Here is a 16,547-nt window from a genome sequence, read left to right on the forward strand (position 1 = left end):
GCTACTTAAAATTGAAACAAATGTAGGGGAAAAGTGTCTTACCTTATTTGTTTGCCTTCTTTCTAAAAAGCCAGATGCAAAACTCTCTAACTACAGCATTATCATAGCATTTTTGAAAAATAATAAAAACGCTATGCAGAAAAAAGACCAGAAGGAAATGCAACCAAAACATAACAGCAATTGTCTTTGAGTATTGAGATTATAGGAAAAATTTTCTCCTTTTTAATATTTCTGTATTTTCCCAAATTTCTCTAGTGCAAATATGTGTTACTTATAATTTTTAGAGACTTTTTATAAGAAATGAGCAACTGTCATTTGATTCCCTTCATAGACGTGCAAAGAGGATTCTGTGGTCTCTCTCTTCCCCCTGTGTGTCCCAGTGTGGACATGCCTTGGCTGGAGGCCCTGCTTGTACCAGCCTCTCTTCCTCTCTTCTTTCCTCTTTGGTTCTGCTGTACCTGTTCTTCCTCTTCCTGTTTAGTATTGACATTCATGGACACATCTTCTTTTTCAGATAATTTCCTTCCTTCAATTCCTCCACCCGAGATTAAATAATAATAAATCACAATAATAGTAAATAATGGTGATCATAGAGATAATCATAATCAAAGCAGAGATCTTTGGCCCAAGTTGAGTAACTAGTTTGGTTTATTCTGCATCCTGCAACCCCGGATGAAGCAAACTTTTGTCCTTTTCCATCTGGAGCTTTTAAAGTGGTGAGATCATCAACAGGATTGACTGAAGCAGCAAGCAGAAAAGTACCTTCATTCACAAGATGCAACTGGTGAGTGCTGCAGGGGCCATGCAGGTGGCTACAGCTTGCAACCATCCAGCCACCGCGCCAGGGTGTCGGAGTACTGGCAGTACCGGGACCAGGTGGGCCTGTAGAGAGAAGTGAACAGGAGGGAGGGGCTCCTCAAAGTCAGAACTCAGGGTCTCCAGGGCTTCACAGCCCCACTCAGGCCATTTACACCTGCCTGCCCCCTTAGAGACTTTGAGTTTGCCACCCCTGCCATGGGCAGCATTCTGAAGGCTTCTGTGCATCTCCAGTGCTGTCTCCACCACATCCTGGCATGAACACTGTGCGTCCTCCATCCTAGTGTGCACATCAGCCCCCACCTCATTCCATAAACCCCACATGGTGAGATGAGGAGGCTCAACTGTGAACTGTGAAATTCTCCCCCAACCCTGCAACGGAAGTATCATTTGCTTCTCTGAAGTGAGCTTCAGAGAAGTTCTGTGACTTTCCAAGTCACATGATGAGTCTTTGGCAGACCCTGGGCCTGCAAATAGAACCTTTGTCCCCTGGGCCAGGGCCTCTTTCACCTTTCCATGTACCTGCTTCACTCTTCACCTTCCAAAATTCCTTCTGACTCTTTAGCCCCACCTAAGTCAGCTGCATTGAGTTTCTCTAACCTTTTTTCCTGGTGCTTGTAATAGTGATTCCCTCGTTCTGGGTCCCTGTGCCAGCACCCAGGCTTTAGGTTCTCCAGTCCCTATGTCCAGAGTGGGGAGTCACCCAGGCCAGCTGTAAGCCATTAGAAACCCTGTTTGGTCATCCCATCCCTCAGTGGGAAGGTCTCCATGGGTCTTCCAGGGTAGGAGGTCCCACAGTGGAAGACAGGACTGTGGACCTCTGGCCCCTCGTAGCTACAGAGTGGCACGGAAGCACACACACAGGTATTTTCAGAAAGCCCAAGGCTTTGCATAGCCCAGGGCAGACATTGCTGAAGGGACTCCTTGGGGACATGTGTGGTCTTAGTCTTCTCCCTTCCTGTCTGCCCCAACCCTCCAGAGCTGACCAACTGAGCTTTGGAGAACACGTGGCTGCCTGTTAGCTTAATAAGAGCTCCCTTTACTGGGAACCTGAGCAATAAGAAGGCCTTGATCTGCCTGGCTTAGCATAGCTCCACTCAGTGCCATACACTAAAGATGGTTTTAGTTCATTAAGGCTTACTCTAGAGAATCAGCCAAGCTTCCACATTAATTGGAAACTTGGACCATATATGAAAGGTATTTCGAACACTCCAAAGATAGTTAACATTAATAAGGGGACTTTCACTTTAAAATTACAGTCTATTAAATTAGCGATGAAAATGGGTTAATGATTAAATAGTATTGAAATCAATGACTAGCCATTTAAAAAATATAAAGCTGCATCCCTATACCTCACTTTTTATACCAAAATAAATTCCAAGAAGGCCAACATTTTAAGCATTAAAAACATAAAATCATATTCTATTTTTAATTTATTTAACAAAAATTTAATATAGGGCTTAATTTGGGTGTGTGTCAGCACTGTTGTAATACGTGGCTTACAATTTTGGAGTACAAAAGACCTTTCTAAGAAAGAGATATCACACAGATCCAGAAGCCACAAAGGAAAAAAACCAAGGGATTTGATTTTGTGAATCTGTGAAACTCTTGGAGGATAAAAATACCATAAAATCAAAAAACAGATAACAAACCTGAAAAAATAGTTAACGCAAATAAAATGAATAAAAGTCTAACAAGCCTAATTTATAAAAGACAAATAAAAGACCAACATGAAGAAAAAAACCATTAACAACCCAATAGAAAAATGGACTAAGAATATAAGTAAACAGTTCACAGAAAAACAGCCAATAAACACATGAAAACATGTTCAACTTCCTTCGTAATTTCAACATGCAAAGCAAAACAGAATGATATCACTTTACACACCTCAATTTTCCAAAACGACACAGGTTTTTAACACCTCAGACTGGTGAGCTGAGGAGAAACAGGCCCCTTCATGCAGTGTTGGTAGAGGAGCCCCTTCTCTGAATGGCAGTTTAGCAACTGGTCTCTCCAACGTTTAAATGCACCAAATAGTCTAACAAATTCCCTTCAAGGGATTTCTCTGAGGATACACTTGAAAGAACATAAAAGTTCTAAAAGCAAGATGCTTATGATAGAATTTTGAAACAGCAACAGCAGCAACAAAAATGAAACGAACTAAATTTTCATCATTAGAGAACTGGCAGATAAGTTACCTGCAACATCTATACAGCGGGGCACTAGCAGCTGTTACAGCAATGACAGAGACCTTTAAGTAGTAATAATGCCGATTTGTGAGCTCTGTTAAAAGATGAGAAAAAGCAAGGAGAAGCTCAGTGTGGACACTGGGATTCCGTGTGTGTTTTAAAATATCTGTGCATACATTTTTCTCTGATTTCTAAGAATATTAACACTGGTGACCTTGAGGAGGCTGCTAAGAGGGAAAGGGTTTATTTTCATTTTTAAAGATAATAAATAGTAAATTTAAAAATAAAAATGTTATGAATGACTTCAGGGTAGTGGCCCCAAATGCAGCCTCAATTTTTCAACAAGCACATGGGGGCATCCATTGTGTGTCAGGCACAGAGCTAGAGGCTGGAGATATAGAAGCAGGAAAAACAATCTCTTGTTGAATTTTTTGGTTGGTGCGAAAGTCATCACGGTTTTTGCCATTAAGAGTAATGGCAAAAACCACCATTACTCTTAATGGCAAAAACCTCGATGACTTTTGCAACAACCTAATAGCTCCAAAGTACCTTGAAGACACAGAAAAACAAAACAAAACAAAAAAAGCAACAACAAAAAGGCTCAGCCTCTGGCACAGACATAACCTTCTGGATCAGATTCTGGACAAAGTCTCTGCTGCCTTCAGGGCCCATGATTTATAGTAAAGAACACCACCTATGCTTCCACTAGTGAAATTTGTCCACCTGCAGGCCTGTCCTTTCTCCCCCCACCACCCTACACTGACTCTGCTCAGAAACCCTGAGTTAGGACTCACTGGAGTACTGGATAACCATACTTTGGTTGCCTTCTACATAACCAGAGCATAGATCTTCTGTGTCACCCATCCCCATCTCTTTGAGTAGCCTGGTGACCTGAGGCTTGGAATAGCACAGATCCAGGATTGATCATATTGCTGTGACCACAAGTAGGTTATTCTACTTCTCTATGCCTTGGTTTTCTCATTTTGAAAATGAAGATAAGAATGCTCACTGCAGAGGGATTTTTGAGGATTCAATCATGATGTGCATATAAATGCAATCAGTTAAGAAATTGCAGCTATTATTATAGGATTTCCTCTATTGTAAGACATCTTCTATTCTAAGATTCATCAATGATTTAATAACAGCTTTGGGGGTATAATACATTGATTACAAAATAAAGCCTAGTTTCAGAAATACTAAGATCTGAAAAATTGTGCCGTCTGGAACTTAGGAAATATGACATTCTTTCTAGATCTATCTGGAGATTACAATGTCCAGAATCAACCAGGCAAGTAATTATAAAATGTGGGACGGGGGAGAAAAGGTAGGGGAGGAAGGAAGTTTGTGGTGGTGCAGTGTTCACTGGGTAATGTAGGCCTGCCATCATAAACAGTGTGGATAGAGATGGTAGCAGTGTAAGCTGGAAATGGAGGATTTTCTTGCCCTCCATTGGTTCAGCATATCAGAAAGACACTCACACGAGCAAAATCTCCAAACTGGAAACTAGGCCAAGAGAGGTGCACACCAATCTACCCCCAGATAGACATCAGAGAAAAGGGTCTGGCCATAACCCAAGTAACAGTGAACAGAGACAAGAAAAAGCCACACAACCTGTCCATTTAGCAAATACTAAATATGTGTAATCCTGTCTTTATTCGAGGAAGAATAAAGAGGATAAAGCTAACATGGGACCTATGGGGAAATATCACAAAAAGAAAAGGGGGCATCATAATAAAATTTCTTTATTAATTTTTTTGAGACAGAGTCTCACTGTGTTGCCCAGGCTGGAGTACAGTGGCACAATCTCAGCTCACTGCAACCTCCGCCTCCCAGGTTCAAGTGATTCTCCTATGTCAGCCTCCCAAGTAGCTTGGATTACAGATGCATGCTAATTTTTGTATTTTTTTAGTAGAGATGGGGTTTCACCATGTTGGCTAGACTGGTCTTGAGCTCCTGACCTCAGGTGATCCACCCACCTCAGCCTCCCAAAGTACTGGAATTACAGACATGAGCCACTGCTACCAGCACATCATAATGAAATTTATTATGAAATAACGTACTACAGGATCCAGAAGTAAATTTTATAGAACTGACATCCTCAATAAGATGTCACCAGATATGACCTTTGGAAAAGTCATGGGAGTTAAGAGACACTAAAAAAAGACAATAGTTTGAATTTTTAAGGCAGATGAATAAGCTAACACAGAATTGCAGAAAAGTAAATAAAATGTAATAACCAAAATTCAGCACCCATTCATCATTAAAAAAAAAAAAAAAACTTTACCAAACTGAGAAGAAAAGGAACACAATCTGATTAAGAGTATTTCCAGATACTTAAAACATCACATGTATTGATACAATATTGAACTTCTTTACCTGTGAGACTAGAAATGAGACAAGGATGCCACTATTGTTACTTCTATTCAATAGTTACTGGAGATCCTAGCCAATGCAACAGGGCAAGAAAAAGAAAGAAAGGATATTGCAGAGCCAAATATGAAAGATAAAACAGTAAAGCTTTTAGGAAAAAAGGAGAATATCCTCAAGACCAAGGAATAGGTCAAGACCAAAAATATGGTTATTTTGTTAAAATAACCATAAAGGGAAAGCAATAATAAATTAGACTACATTATGACTAAGAACTTCTGTTTGTCAAGACACTCTGGAGAAGTTAAAAAAAAAAAAAAGAAAACAAAAAGAGCCAAGCATGGTGACATGTGCCTGTTGTCCTTGCTAGTTGGGAGGTTGAGGCAGGAGGATCACTTGAGGCCAGGAGTTCCAGGCTATAGTGAGCTATGATAACGCCACTGCACTCTAGCCAGGGTAACGGAGAAAGATCCCATTTCTTTTCTTTTTTTTTTTTTTAGATGTCTTTTATTAAAAAACTAAATTAATAAAAAGGTAACTCATAGAATGAAAGACAGTTGCAATACATATATCCAACAAAAAAAATTTATCCAGAATATATAAATGTCTCTTACAAATTAATAAGAAAAAGACAGCACAATAGAAAAATTGACAAAAGATTTGAAGAGGCACTTCACCAAAGGGGATATATAAATGGCCAATAAACATTTGAAACCTCATCAGGAAAATGCAAAGTAAAACCATAATGCAAAACCACAACAGTCATGAGAATAAACTGGAAATTACCAAGCGTGGTTGAGAATGTGAAGCAACTGAAATGCATAATTTCTGATTGTAGTGTACATTGATAAAAATCTCTTTAGAAAACTGTTTGACACAATATGCCAAATCTGAAAATACACTTATTCTATGACTAGCAATTTTATTCCTTGGTAAAAACAATAGAAATCCTTTTATATTTGCATTCACCAAAAGATAAGTATAGACTGTCCATGGCAGCACTAAAAATGAAGAAACTACCAAATGCCCACCAATAGAGGAATAAATAAGTAACCTGTGGTGAATCCACACAATGGAATACCATATAGCAATAAGAACGAATTGCAACCACACACAAAAACATAAACAAATGCAACACTCGGTGAAAGAAGTCAGGCATACGCCCAAACTCTTGTAGGTTTTAGACTCTTCTAAGCAAATATCTGGCTAAAGAGGAAATTAGAGTTGCAGTTATTTTGGCAATAAATATACAGCAATCAGTTAATATACCAAATATATAAAGAGCTCTTTCAAATAATATAATTGAATTTTAAAATAGGTAAAGAGCAAAGATGAAAAAAATTACAAAACAATAGTGATATATAACAAACATGGGAGAAAATGCCCTAATGAGATATCATAAAAGACAAAAGAAGGTAAGACAAAATTGTTATTCACTTTTTAATTTTTTTTTTTTTTTGAGACTGAGTCTCACTCTTTTGCCCAGTCTGGAGTACAGTGGTGCGATCTCGGCTCACTACAACCTCTGCCTCGTGGGTTCAAGCAATTCTCCTGTCTCAGCCTCCCAAGTTACTGGGACTACAGGCACGCACCACCACACTTGGCTTTTTTTTTTCTTTTTTTTTTTTTTGTATTTTTAGTAGAGACAAGTTTTTGCCATGTTGGTCAGGCTGGTTTTGAATTCCTGACCTCAGGTGATCCAACTGCCTCGGCCTCCCAAAGTGCTAGGATTACAGGTGTGAGCCACCATGCCCAGCCAGTTATTCACCTTTAAATTGCAAAAGTTTTATGATTGGTGAAGATGCAGTAAATCTACATTTTACTAAACCCTTTAAACAAATACGGGCCTGCTGGATTTCACAATATGCATCAAGAACCTTAAAAGTATTCAAAAACCTTGTAGGAACTTATAGGAAAGAAACAATCAAAGATTATCATAATAAACACAGATTTAGTTTGAAGATGTTCATTCTAGCATTCTGTAGAACCCTAAACAAGATTTGGGGGGAAAAAGTACAATTCAAGGCAATTTCTGATAATTGTTTCCCTCCCTCTGTGGCCTTGAGATTGTGGAACTCAATGGTTTTCTGCTACTTACCTTGGTGAGTCAGAGCCTTTTAGTTTGGCACTGCAGATGCGCAACAACCAAGATTTGGCCAAGATTCAGATTCGAGATCATGAGTGAAAGTCGTTAATACAGGCTACATAAAAATGTATGACTTACCATGCTCCCATCCCTTGTTTTCCTTTTACAATGGTCTTGGCACATTTAATTGTCTTCTCTAAATTAGGATTCAGTAAAGCTGTGGGGAAAATAAAATGGAAGATACCATGCCCCCATGTGACAGCTAAGTTAGAGTGATATCAGGGAAGGTACAGGGTGCTCACATCAGAGAGTCTTCCAATAATAAATCAGTCCTTAGATTTTTATTAGACAACCCTAAGGAGGTAGCAGGATGTAGTCATCTTTTTACCAGATCTATTGATTTTTTAACTTGTAATTCTTATAAAATTTTTTCCATTAAAATATATTGATTAGGCTACAGAGAAACAGCTGATGCCCAGGATCATGATCTGTTCTAACCCTTCACTTAACCTATCTGTATCCTTGTTCCCCTTTTAGCCTCTAGGGATTTTCCTTACTATCTTGCCAACTCAGTCTGGGACTTTAAAAGAACTTTTTTTTTCTTTTCTTTGTTTACATTCTACCTAATGGGAGAGTTTTTCAGGATATACAGTCCACCATATTTTACCACAACACACAGTACCACCTCTATTACAGACAGATAATTTTATGTGTCTCCCATTGGATTCTGGAGAGATGGAGATAGATAGATAGATAGATAGATAGATAGATAGATAGATAGATAGATAGATAGATAGATAGATAGATTTCTGCCTATGAAATATAAATTACAGGCCTACCATATTTCTCTTTTTGCCTTGGCTACTGGGAAGCTCTGGGTGACACTGGATGTACCATCATTTCAATTTAAATTAAATGAATTTAATTAATTTTAAAATGTTATTAACTTACACTTTTAATGTGTATGTCTCCTCAACTAGACTGTGATTGTTATAATTCACTAAGGGCCCTCCCTGGCATTTTATATACATTATTCCATTTTATGTTCACAGAAACCCTAAGTGGTTGTTAATGTCCCCACTTCACAGATGGAGGGGCTCTAGAAGTGACTTATGCAAGCTCATGTCGTTCTTAACGGCAGCAGCTAGGATTCCCACCAGGTTCCCATAGAGTTCCTGTGCCTTTTCCTCCTACTTTGCAGTCCTGCCTCTCCTTGATTCAGAGAACTTTCTTACTCCTCTCTGGAGCTAAAGGTCAATCATGGGGCCCAACACAGACAGGTACTCCCCAGGCCACATGAGAAGGCTGCAGGCCTTCACTCCAACCCCTCCACTGTCTCCTAAAGACCCAGCTCAGAAGCCACAGGCTCTGGAATGGTTCTTACCCATCAGCATGGAGGGAGGTTTGCTCATTAGGGAGGATGCTGGGGTGCTTAGGCAGAAAGACTGCCTCAGATGTGAGGGAGACCTGGCCCAGCTGTGTAGCTTCTTGGTTTAGCCCCAACTCAGGAGTCACACTGCTTAGGTCTCCCTCCCAGCTCTACCACCGCACAGTTGTGTGTTTTGGGGCATATACTTACCCTCTCTGGGCCTCAGTTTCTGCATTTGTAGAATGGGGATAACAGTACCCACCTCATGGGTATTTAATTAGATTGATTAGATGAATTAATTAGATGAATACTTATAAAGGGCTTAAAAGAGTAGCTGGCAGTTAACAAGCACTAAAATGGCAACTCTGTAAGGCCTGGCACTTAGTAGGTGCTCAATAAGTGCTCATGCAATGAGTGAATCCTGGCAACCACCTCCCCTTGATCACAGGTACTTGGGACCGCCTAAGAGCAGTGGGCAAGCTCCCCTTGACATGCCCAGCTCCTGTCTCCTCCCAGTAACCAGTTCTGCCTTTCAAAGTGGCAGCAACTGCCCCGTTAAAAAAGGGAGAGGTGGCCGAGCATAGGTGAAATCAGGCCAGCTGGAGTCCTCTGCTCCCAACCTTCAGGCTCTGATGCCTGCAGCCTCCTCTCAACTTCCCAACACCTTCTCTGCCCATTTCAACAGGGGTCTCCATCACTCCATCCTAGGTTAGCCTGCCTGACTCCCCACAGCCTGATCTCCCTGTACCCTCAGCAGTGCAATGCTCAGCTTCCCAGGGACCCATGCTGGATATGACTCCTGCCACACCCTGTTCTTTGTAAACTTTGTAAACTCTGGCCATCTGGAAGGCAGGCCTCTGACACAGCACCACAGCCTCCAGTGCCCCCGCACAGAATGGAAAGAGAGACTTACCAGTACATGACATGTGGCAGCGATTCCTGCCATGGTCACCGCACCAGTCACTGCCACGAATCTGAAAGAGGCCAAAGCCAGTGTAGCCATCTTGTGTGTTCTCGTAGATGGCCATGGGGTTGAACTTGCTCTCGAAGTAGGCTAGGCACACCCCTAAGATGGAATAGAAGGTGTGTGACTCTAAGGACAGCTGGAGTTGGGGATGCCTGGCCAAGGAAGGGAGGGCAAGGAGGGGAGAGGAGGGAGCACTAAGGGGACCTACTCACAGTTCTCAAGGCTATAGCCCTCGAAATAATCCAAGCCTCCATCGTGGAGTTTCTTAGCCACTGTGCAACGCCCCAAGATGTAAGCACCACTTGGAACCACCAGGTAGCCAAGGAGGCAGAGAACCACGGATGCCTTCATCTTCTCCAGGCTCCTGGCAGCTCGGGGCAACGGTGGCCAGATGAGCGAGCAGAGTCACAGGGCCACTGGTCCTCTGAAGGGAAAGAAGGGCACTGTGGGGCTGGGGGTGGAGCACACTTCAGTGTCATCAGAAAAATAGGAATCTCACCTGGTAAGCCAGGACACTTCTTCCCATCCTAATTCTCTGCTTCGTGTCACTGCAAATCTGGGACACCTGAAACTCCACCCCTTCTCCTCCTCTTGAACTCCTATTTTCTAAGGAAATTGCACTCTTGAGGCCCCCCTCCCAACCCCAATTCTTTCCATCCAGCAAAACCCATTGACTCCTTCTGGGTTTGTATCTCACTCGTTTCACTCTGATATTAGATACAGATGCTCAAGACCTTTCTTCCCTTTATTGTAAAAGTAGACTTTGGTGATTAAATACATTTTGGAAAACGGAAAAGAGAAATTAAAAAAAGCATCATGGCCCCACCACTCCAGCAGAACCACTACTGACCTGTTGAGTTATGTCCATTACCGCCTCTTATGCGTCTTACTCCCTGTTGTGTCTTTGTCCTTTACACAGTCTTGTCCCTAGATTTTCTATAAACCAAACTCCCCTGAGTTTTTCCCTTGCTGCCCATGCAATGAGACAAGCCCAGACCTGCCACATACTAGCCAGACAACAGACAAGTCATTTAGCCTCACAGTGCTTCTGCTTCCTTGTCTTTAAAAGTGGGGTCACTTGGGAGGGGAGGGCACTCAGAGAATGGACTCTTGAGTTTAGCCTTCTCCATTTCTTTTCCATTTTAGGTGGCTGTCACCATCTAAACCCACCGCCTCCTCACAGCAAGCTGAGTCATAGCCCAGCCTTCTCATCTCCAACCCTCCGGGCCAACTCATGCAGGTGGTGTTTTCTACCATGACTGAGAAATGTCCCCAAAGCAGGTACAAAATGTCACTTGAAGAACACTGCTAATCCCCTCTTCTTACCACAGCAAACCCACAGTTGGCTTTCCAAGCCCTCCATGATCTGGCTTTACCCCATCCACCCTTTATCAGGAACAATCTATTCAGCAAACTCGGAATTCTCATGGCGCTCCCTCTCTGGATGCCTCTGCACCTCCCTCCATTCCTCTGGCACCCGTGCCCTCATGCATGGTTCTTCCCAATGCACAGAGCCCTACCATGCCTTTCCCCATTCAAATGTTGCCCCATCTTGAGGCCTTACCCCAGGTGCCAACTTCTTGGACCCTGATGGATCCTCCATAAAAGTTCCATTTTCCCTTTGAGCCCCTATTGCTCTCAGATTTTTTCCATGACACCCTGCAGGGGATTGTCCTGTTTTGTGCTCTATCCCATTCCTCAGACTAGAATGTCCAACTGGAAATTAGAATTCATCTTCCTTCTGGAGTACCCCATATCCCCTAGCACTCCATCATTATATATCAACTGGACAATTCATTGCACCTTCCTGTTTGTCACCATTCGCAGGTGCATGTCCTCCAGGCTGTGTACACCTACACCAGGGGTTCTCAACCTTGGCACTTGGGCTGGAATATGCTTTGTTCTGGGGACATCCTGTGCATTGGAATGGTTTAGGAGTACACCTGGCCTCTAGATGCCAGTAGCTAGATGCCCTCAAGTTATGTTACACAAAAATGTTCCTATGGGACAAAATTGCTTCCTGTTGAGAAATGTCTAACTTGGGCAAAAGTTAGAAAAAAGTATATTCATGAATTAGAAGAATTATACTTTCAAACATTTGTTCAAACTCTCAAGCTGCATGATTAGTTGCAGACATGACCAGTACACCAAATACAGTATCTAGGGGGGCCTTGCATTTAAGAGCTCAGACTTGGGAATCAGATTGCCTGGGTCCAAGTTCTGGCTTTACCCCTCAGGGGCTGAGATATCAGAGATCCCATCAGTGATCTTAGACAAATTACTCAACTTCTCGATTCCTCAGTTTCCTCATCTGAAGCACAGATTATAACAGTACTTAATTGTGTTGCTTTGAAGAGTAAGTGGATCAAATATGCACAGCACTAGATTTTACTTGCGGACATTTTTCTTAGCTCTGGTTGCACCCCTGCCCTTGTATACCTACATATCAACCCTGTAAGTTGTGCACATGTACCCTAGAACTTAAAGTATAATAACTTTAAAAAGTGACTCTCAGTGCATGTTTCATTTCCCAACAGAGCAAACAACATTTTCTGGTAATGTCTGTCTTCCAAAGGGCAGGCCTCATCTCAACGCATAGAAGGCATACTGAGTCCTCTCCTCCCCTCTCCCGCAGAAGCCAGTTCATCAGGGTGTGCCATCTACACTTCTTCCAGAAGCTATTCACCCATCATCTTCTTTTCTGCCATCTTCCTAATCCAGACCACCATCAACTCTAAGGTGGAGGTTTTCTAACTACACTCCTCTACTACCTATTCCTCCCTGTTCCCCTAAACCCACTGCCCACACAGCAGTTGGAAAGGCGTTTTATAAAGCATATGTCCAGTCACATCACTAATCTCCAGTGGATTCCCCTTGCACTTTGAATAAGGTGCCAACTCCTCAGCCTGGCTGACAAGACTTTCTGATGCAGCCACTGAGCACCTCTGCGGTCTGAATTCACATCACTCTCTCCTTTGATCACCTTCACTCTGCCATAGTCACCTTGCACGTTTCTTTTCCTTGAATATGCCAATTTCATTCCCCTCAGGTCCTTTGCACCAGCCATTCCTTCTACCTGGAACATAACTGCCCTGACCACCACATATGAGCTCGCTACCTCAAAGAAGATTCCTTGATCACTGCCCCATCAAAAAAGACGGTCTTTATTTTCTTCATACCATTAATCAATATCAGGAATTCCATTGTTCATTTATCTGTTCACTTGCTTATTTTCTCTCTTCCATACCTGAGTGTAAGCACCAGGAATGCAGAAACCTGGTCTGTTTTTTTCTCTTCATTATCCCCAGAACTTAGAACAGAACCTAATACAGAGTAGGTTCTCAATGAAACTTTGTTGAACGAATGAGTGAAAACCTCCTCTTCCCAACTGAACTGTCATCAAATGAGCAATAAGTGAATTTGCTGATGAGCATCTCCTGCAGCTGGGTGTTGTCATGCCCGTTACCCTCCTGCCCACCATATACCCGCCTACCAGTCCACCAGCTCTTCCAAAGGGTGGCTTTTGGTGCCTTTCCAAGGGGAGGGGAAGAACAGCCACTGCAGCAGCTTCGATGTGTGTCGCAGGGAAGTTGCTCCACCTACATTTGGTTCCCTGGATTTTTCAGATGCTACTTCATTAATCATCCACTTGTCTGCACCCAAGAGTTCTCCATGACGTGCTCTTCTAGAACCCTTTCTATGACATCAGTTGCTATGCACCAGGATATTCTGAAAAAGGGAGGGTCTGTCACCATCACATTTGTATTAGTTTTCTATTGCTGCTGAAGTATGTTACCACAAATTTAGTGGCTTAAACAACACAATTTATTATCTTAAAGTTCTACAGCCCTGAAGTCAGAAATGGGTCTCACAGGGCTAAAATTAAGGTGTCAGCAGGGCCATGCTCCTTTCCAAAGGCTTTAGAAGAGGATTCATTCCCTTGCTCATTGAGGTTGTTGGCAGAATAAAGTTTCTGCAGTCGCAGGGCTGAGTTCCCTGTTTCCTTGCTGGCTGTTGGCTAAGGGCCATTCTCAGCTGCTGAGCACTGTCTGCATTTCTTAGCTCTGTTGCCTTCCTCTATCTTCAAAGCCAGCAAAGGTGAGTCAAACCCTCTCACACTTTGAATTTCTCTTGCCTCTTCTTCTGTCATTGTATCTTTCTGACCCACTTTTCTTCCTCCCCTTGCACATCTAAGGACTCATGATTAGATTGGTCCAGCCAGACCATCCAGGATTATCTCTGCTTCTCAAAGTCTTTAACCTTAAACACATCTGCAAAGTCTCTTTTGCCATTCAAACTAACATAGTCAGAGGTTCCAGGGGTTAGTGTTACTGAACAAAAGGGATTCAATGCCTTGGAAGCCAACACTATGACACTGGGTGTTTGAGAAAAGGCTTTTTATTGAAATATAAATATTTAATTTTAAATATATTGTCAATATAGTGTCAATTTCCAAGGAGACAGCAATGTCAACCTCAAATCTGTCACCCTGCAATGCAGGATTTTTAATAGAAAGAGTTTAGGGAGTGGATTCTAAAATTAGAAGGTGATTTGGTGGAAAAAAGGGAAGGGCTGGAAAGTCCTGGGTCATGTGCAGTTATCTCTTCATACTATTTTATGGGTCTCCTGTACAATTTTGGGGGAAGTTAGTATAAAGCAGGCTTTATGCTAACTTTAGTACAAAGTTAGAAATTTAGTCTGTGGCATCAGCAAGCTTGTTCTGCCTAGATTCCGGCCGGCCATCTTGGTTCCAGCTGATTTCAGCCAGTTCTTTTATCTCATAACGAGATGGAGTTTCAGTATTTCAGCAAGTTGTTTCTTTTCTTACCTGCCATGCTGCAAACTCAAGAATTTCTGTTAGTCATTGGTTCCTTTAATTCTTTGGGGCATGGCTTCATTAGGACACCTTTGGGAGATCAGTATTCTGCCTGCTACAGCATTCTTCTGGGCCCCCATAGGACTGCCTTCTAGGTGGAATAGTGGGAGAAGCCCTTATTTAGGTTTCCTAGTCACCACAGGGCCATGATCAAGGACATCCTCTCTTGGGGGCCCAGCAACTTCATCTGTGACTTGAGGGCATCAGACTAGGTTATCTTTAAGATCCTCTTCAGCTCCAAAAGTTAAGAGACATTGAGATGATTGAGGGCAAATTGGCCTTTTGAAAACACAGTCGTCTTTCTGGCTGACTCAATTAGAACTGGTAATTAGTCGATTAATTGAAAATTAATAATGTAGACAATCAGAAAAGAAAAACTAAAACCAGGCCATAAACACTGAGGCTTAAATCCATACATGCCTATTTTCTCAACAATCTTTAGTGTTGGCTCAGCTGGAGACTGGTTGGCAGAGAACCAAGGTGTTTTCACAGAAATCAGTTAATCGAGAAACATTCCATCTGCAGAAACTCCCACCTCTGAAGGCATAATAGCAGAAATGTTCCCCTCATCCACAGTGGTAGACAGTTTGGAAAAAAAAAAAAAAAAAAGGCCACAATTTTATAATCTTCTCTGTATCCGTGCCCCTTGGCTTTGTAACTTAGCTGCTTCCATCAAGGGGTGCCATCCGCTCCCCACCCCAGGGGTTGGGTTGGCCTGTCTTGCTCTGACAGTAGATGACAGTGGAATGAGGTGGGGCTGATCCTAGGCCTCAGGAAGCCTGGTGGCCTCTGCTCACCCTGAGCTCTACCTCCACCACATGAACATGCCTGGCCTCATCTTGCAAGAGAGGAGTGGCACCAGTCACCCCTATTGCTACAGTGGATGGCAGTTAACTGCCACACATGCAAGATCACCCTGGGCTGGCCAGCCCTCAGCTGACCATAGATACATGAATGATGACAGCCATGATCAATCAAGTCCAGTCGAGATAAGCAGAGGTGTTCAGTTAACCCTCAGCCTAGTAAGCAATGATGAACATTTCTTGCTTTTAGCCACTGTTGTAAGTCTGGGGTGAGGAGGTTGTTACACAGCAATTGATAACGGACACATCCCCTCAGCTCCATGCTCTCGCTTTGGCCTGTGCCTCCAGGCAACCATCTGTCTGGGCCCTTAGCACATGGGCCATCTGCTCTGGAGCCTATTGACAAGCACCAACTGTTCTACGAAATCGACTGGGCAAGCTGTACTGCAATCACACAACTTCCAGCAAAGGTCGTATTCCCAAAGGGAAGAGAATTGCCCTTCTTTCCTGATCTGACATTTACCTTTCCCAGAAGAATTGACCTAGGAGCCCTCATGGTGCAGGGGCTTCCCCAGGCAAAAACCCCAAGGTTTGCTGCCCTGTCATTTGCCCTGTTGGAATAGGCTTTGTGTTACCAATGGGGTTTAGTGCACTGGCTGTATACACTGAGCAAAGTGGGCAGAATCCTCTCTTTCTTAGAGCTATGGTTTATGATACTGGCCACATCCAAGCACTTGAAAATCCTTCTTAGACCCTAAAAAATGTGCTAGAAAATGTGGCAAGTGTTAGGCACATCAAAGTGAGCTCATAGCACAGTGTGGTACTTACACAGGTTAAAAAATAATCATCAGCAGCCATGTAAGAAACACCATAAAAGAAGTTCATTCACAGTTCTGTAGGGCAAAGAGAAGAGAGCCCACCTGCCTAGGGTGCAGCAGGTTGGGGACAAGGAAGCCTGCACCGAGCAAGAGATGTGGAAATGGTGTGGAGGATGGGCAAGGGGACCACCAGCAGGGTAGGGTGGAGTGTGCTCGAGACAGCCCCTCCCCTCTTTGGGTGTCTCTGCCCCCTGCC

At 42.8% G+C, this 16,547-nt stretch overlaps 1 protein-coding gene across 2 annotated transcripts; it reads right to left on the reverse strand.

Annotated features, from left to right (window-relative positions):
• Positions 1–625: 625 nt before the first annotated feature.
• Positions 626–13,471, reverse strand: LYZL4 (lysozyme-like 4). 2 transcript variants are annotated; one of them, XM_011950945.1, is made up of 5 exons: positions 13,288–13,471; positions 10,007–10,218; positions 9,741–9,893; positions 7,597–7,675; positions 626–882 (listed from the first exon to the last, which is right to left on the reverse strand). In XM_011950945.1, the coding sequence occupies exons 2-5, from the start codon at positions 10,143–10,145 to the stop codon at positions 813–815; spliced, it is 441 nt and encodes a 146-aa protein (XP_011806335.1). In that variant the 5' UTR covers positions 10,146–10,218; positions 13,288–13,471; the 3' UTR covers positions 626–812. The 2 variants fall into 2 exon arrangements, with proteins under 2 accessions (XP_011806335.1, XP_011806334.1); XM_011950944.1 differs by having other exon boundaries at positions 10,007–10,237.
• Positions 13,472–16,547: the final 3,076 nt, after the last annotated feature.

This window comes from Colobus angolensis, unplaced genomic scaffold (genome assembly GCF_000951035.1).
Source record: "Colobus angolensis palliatus isolate OR3802 unplaced genomic scaffold, Cang.pa_1.0 Scaffold311, whole genome shotgun sequence".
Taxonomy (NCBI): domain Eukaryota; kingdom Metazoa; phylum Chordata; class Mammalia; order Primates; family Cercopithecidae; genus Colobus; species Colobus angolensis.

What these genes read in the sequence shown, in the direction of transcription:
- LYZL4 (XM_011950945.1), bottom strand. Translation starts at nt 10,145, where the DNA reads ATGAAGGCATCCGTGGTTCTCTGCCTCCTTGGCTACCTGGTGGTTCCA. An exon ending in CTGCCACATGTCATGTACTG is followed by an intron (nt 7,676 to 9,740) that starts GTAAGTCTCTCT and finishes TTTTCCCCACAG; the next exon opens with CTTTACTGAATCCTAATTTA. An exon ending in AAACAAGGGATGGGAGCATG is followed by an intron (nt 883 to 7,596) that starts GTAAGTCATACA and finishes TTCTCTCTACAG; the next exon opens with GCCCACCTGGTCCCGGTACT.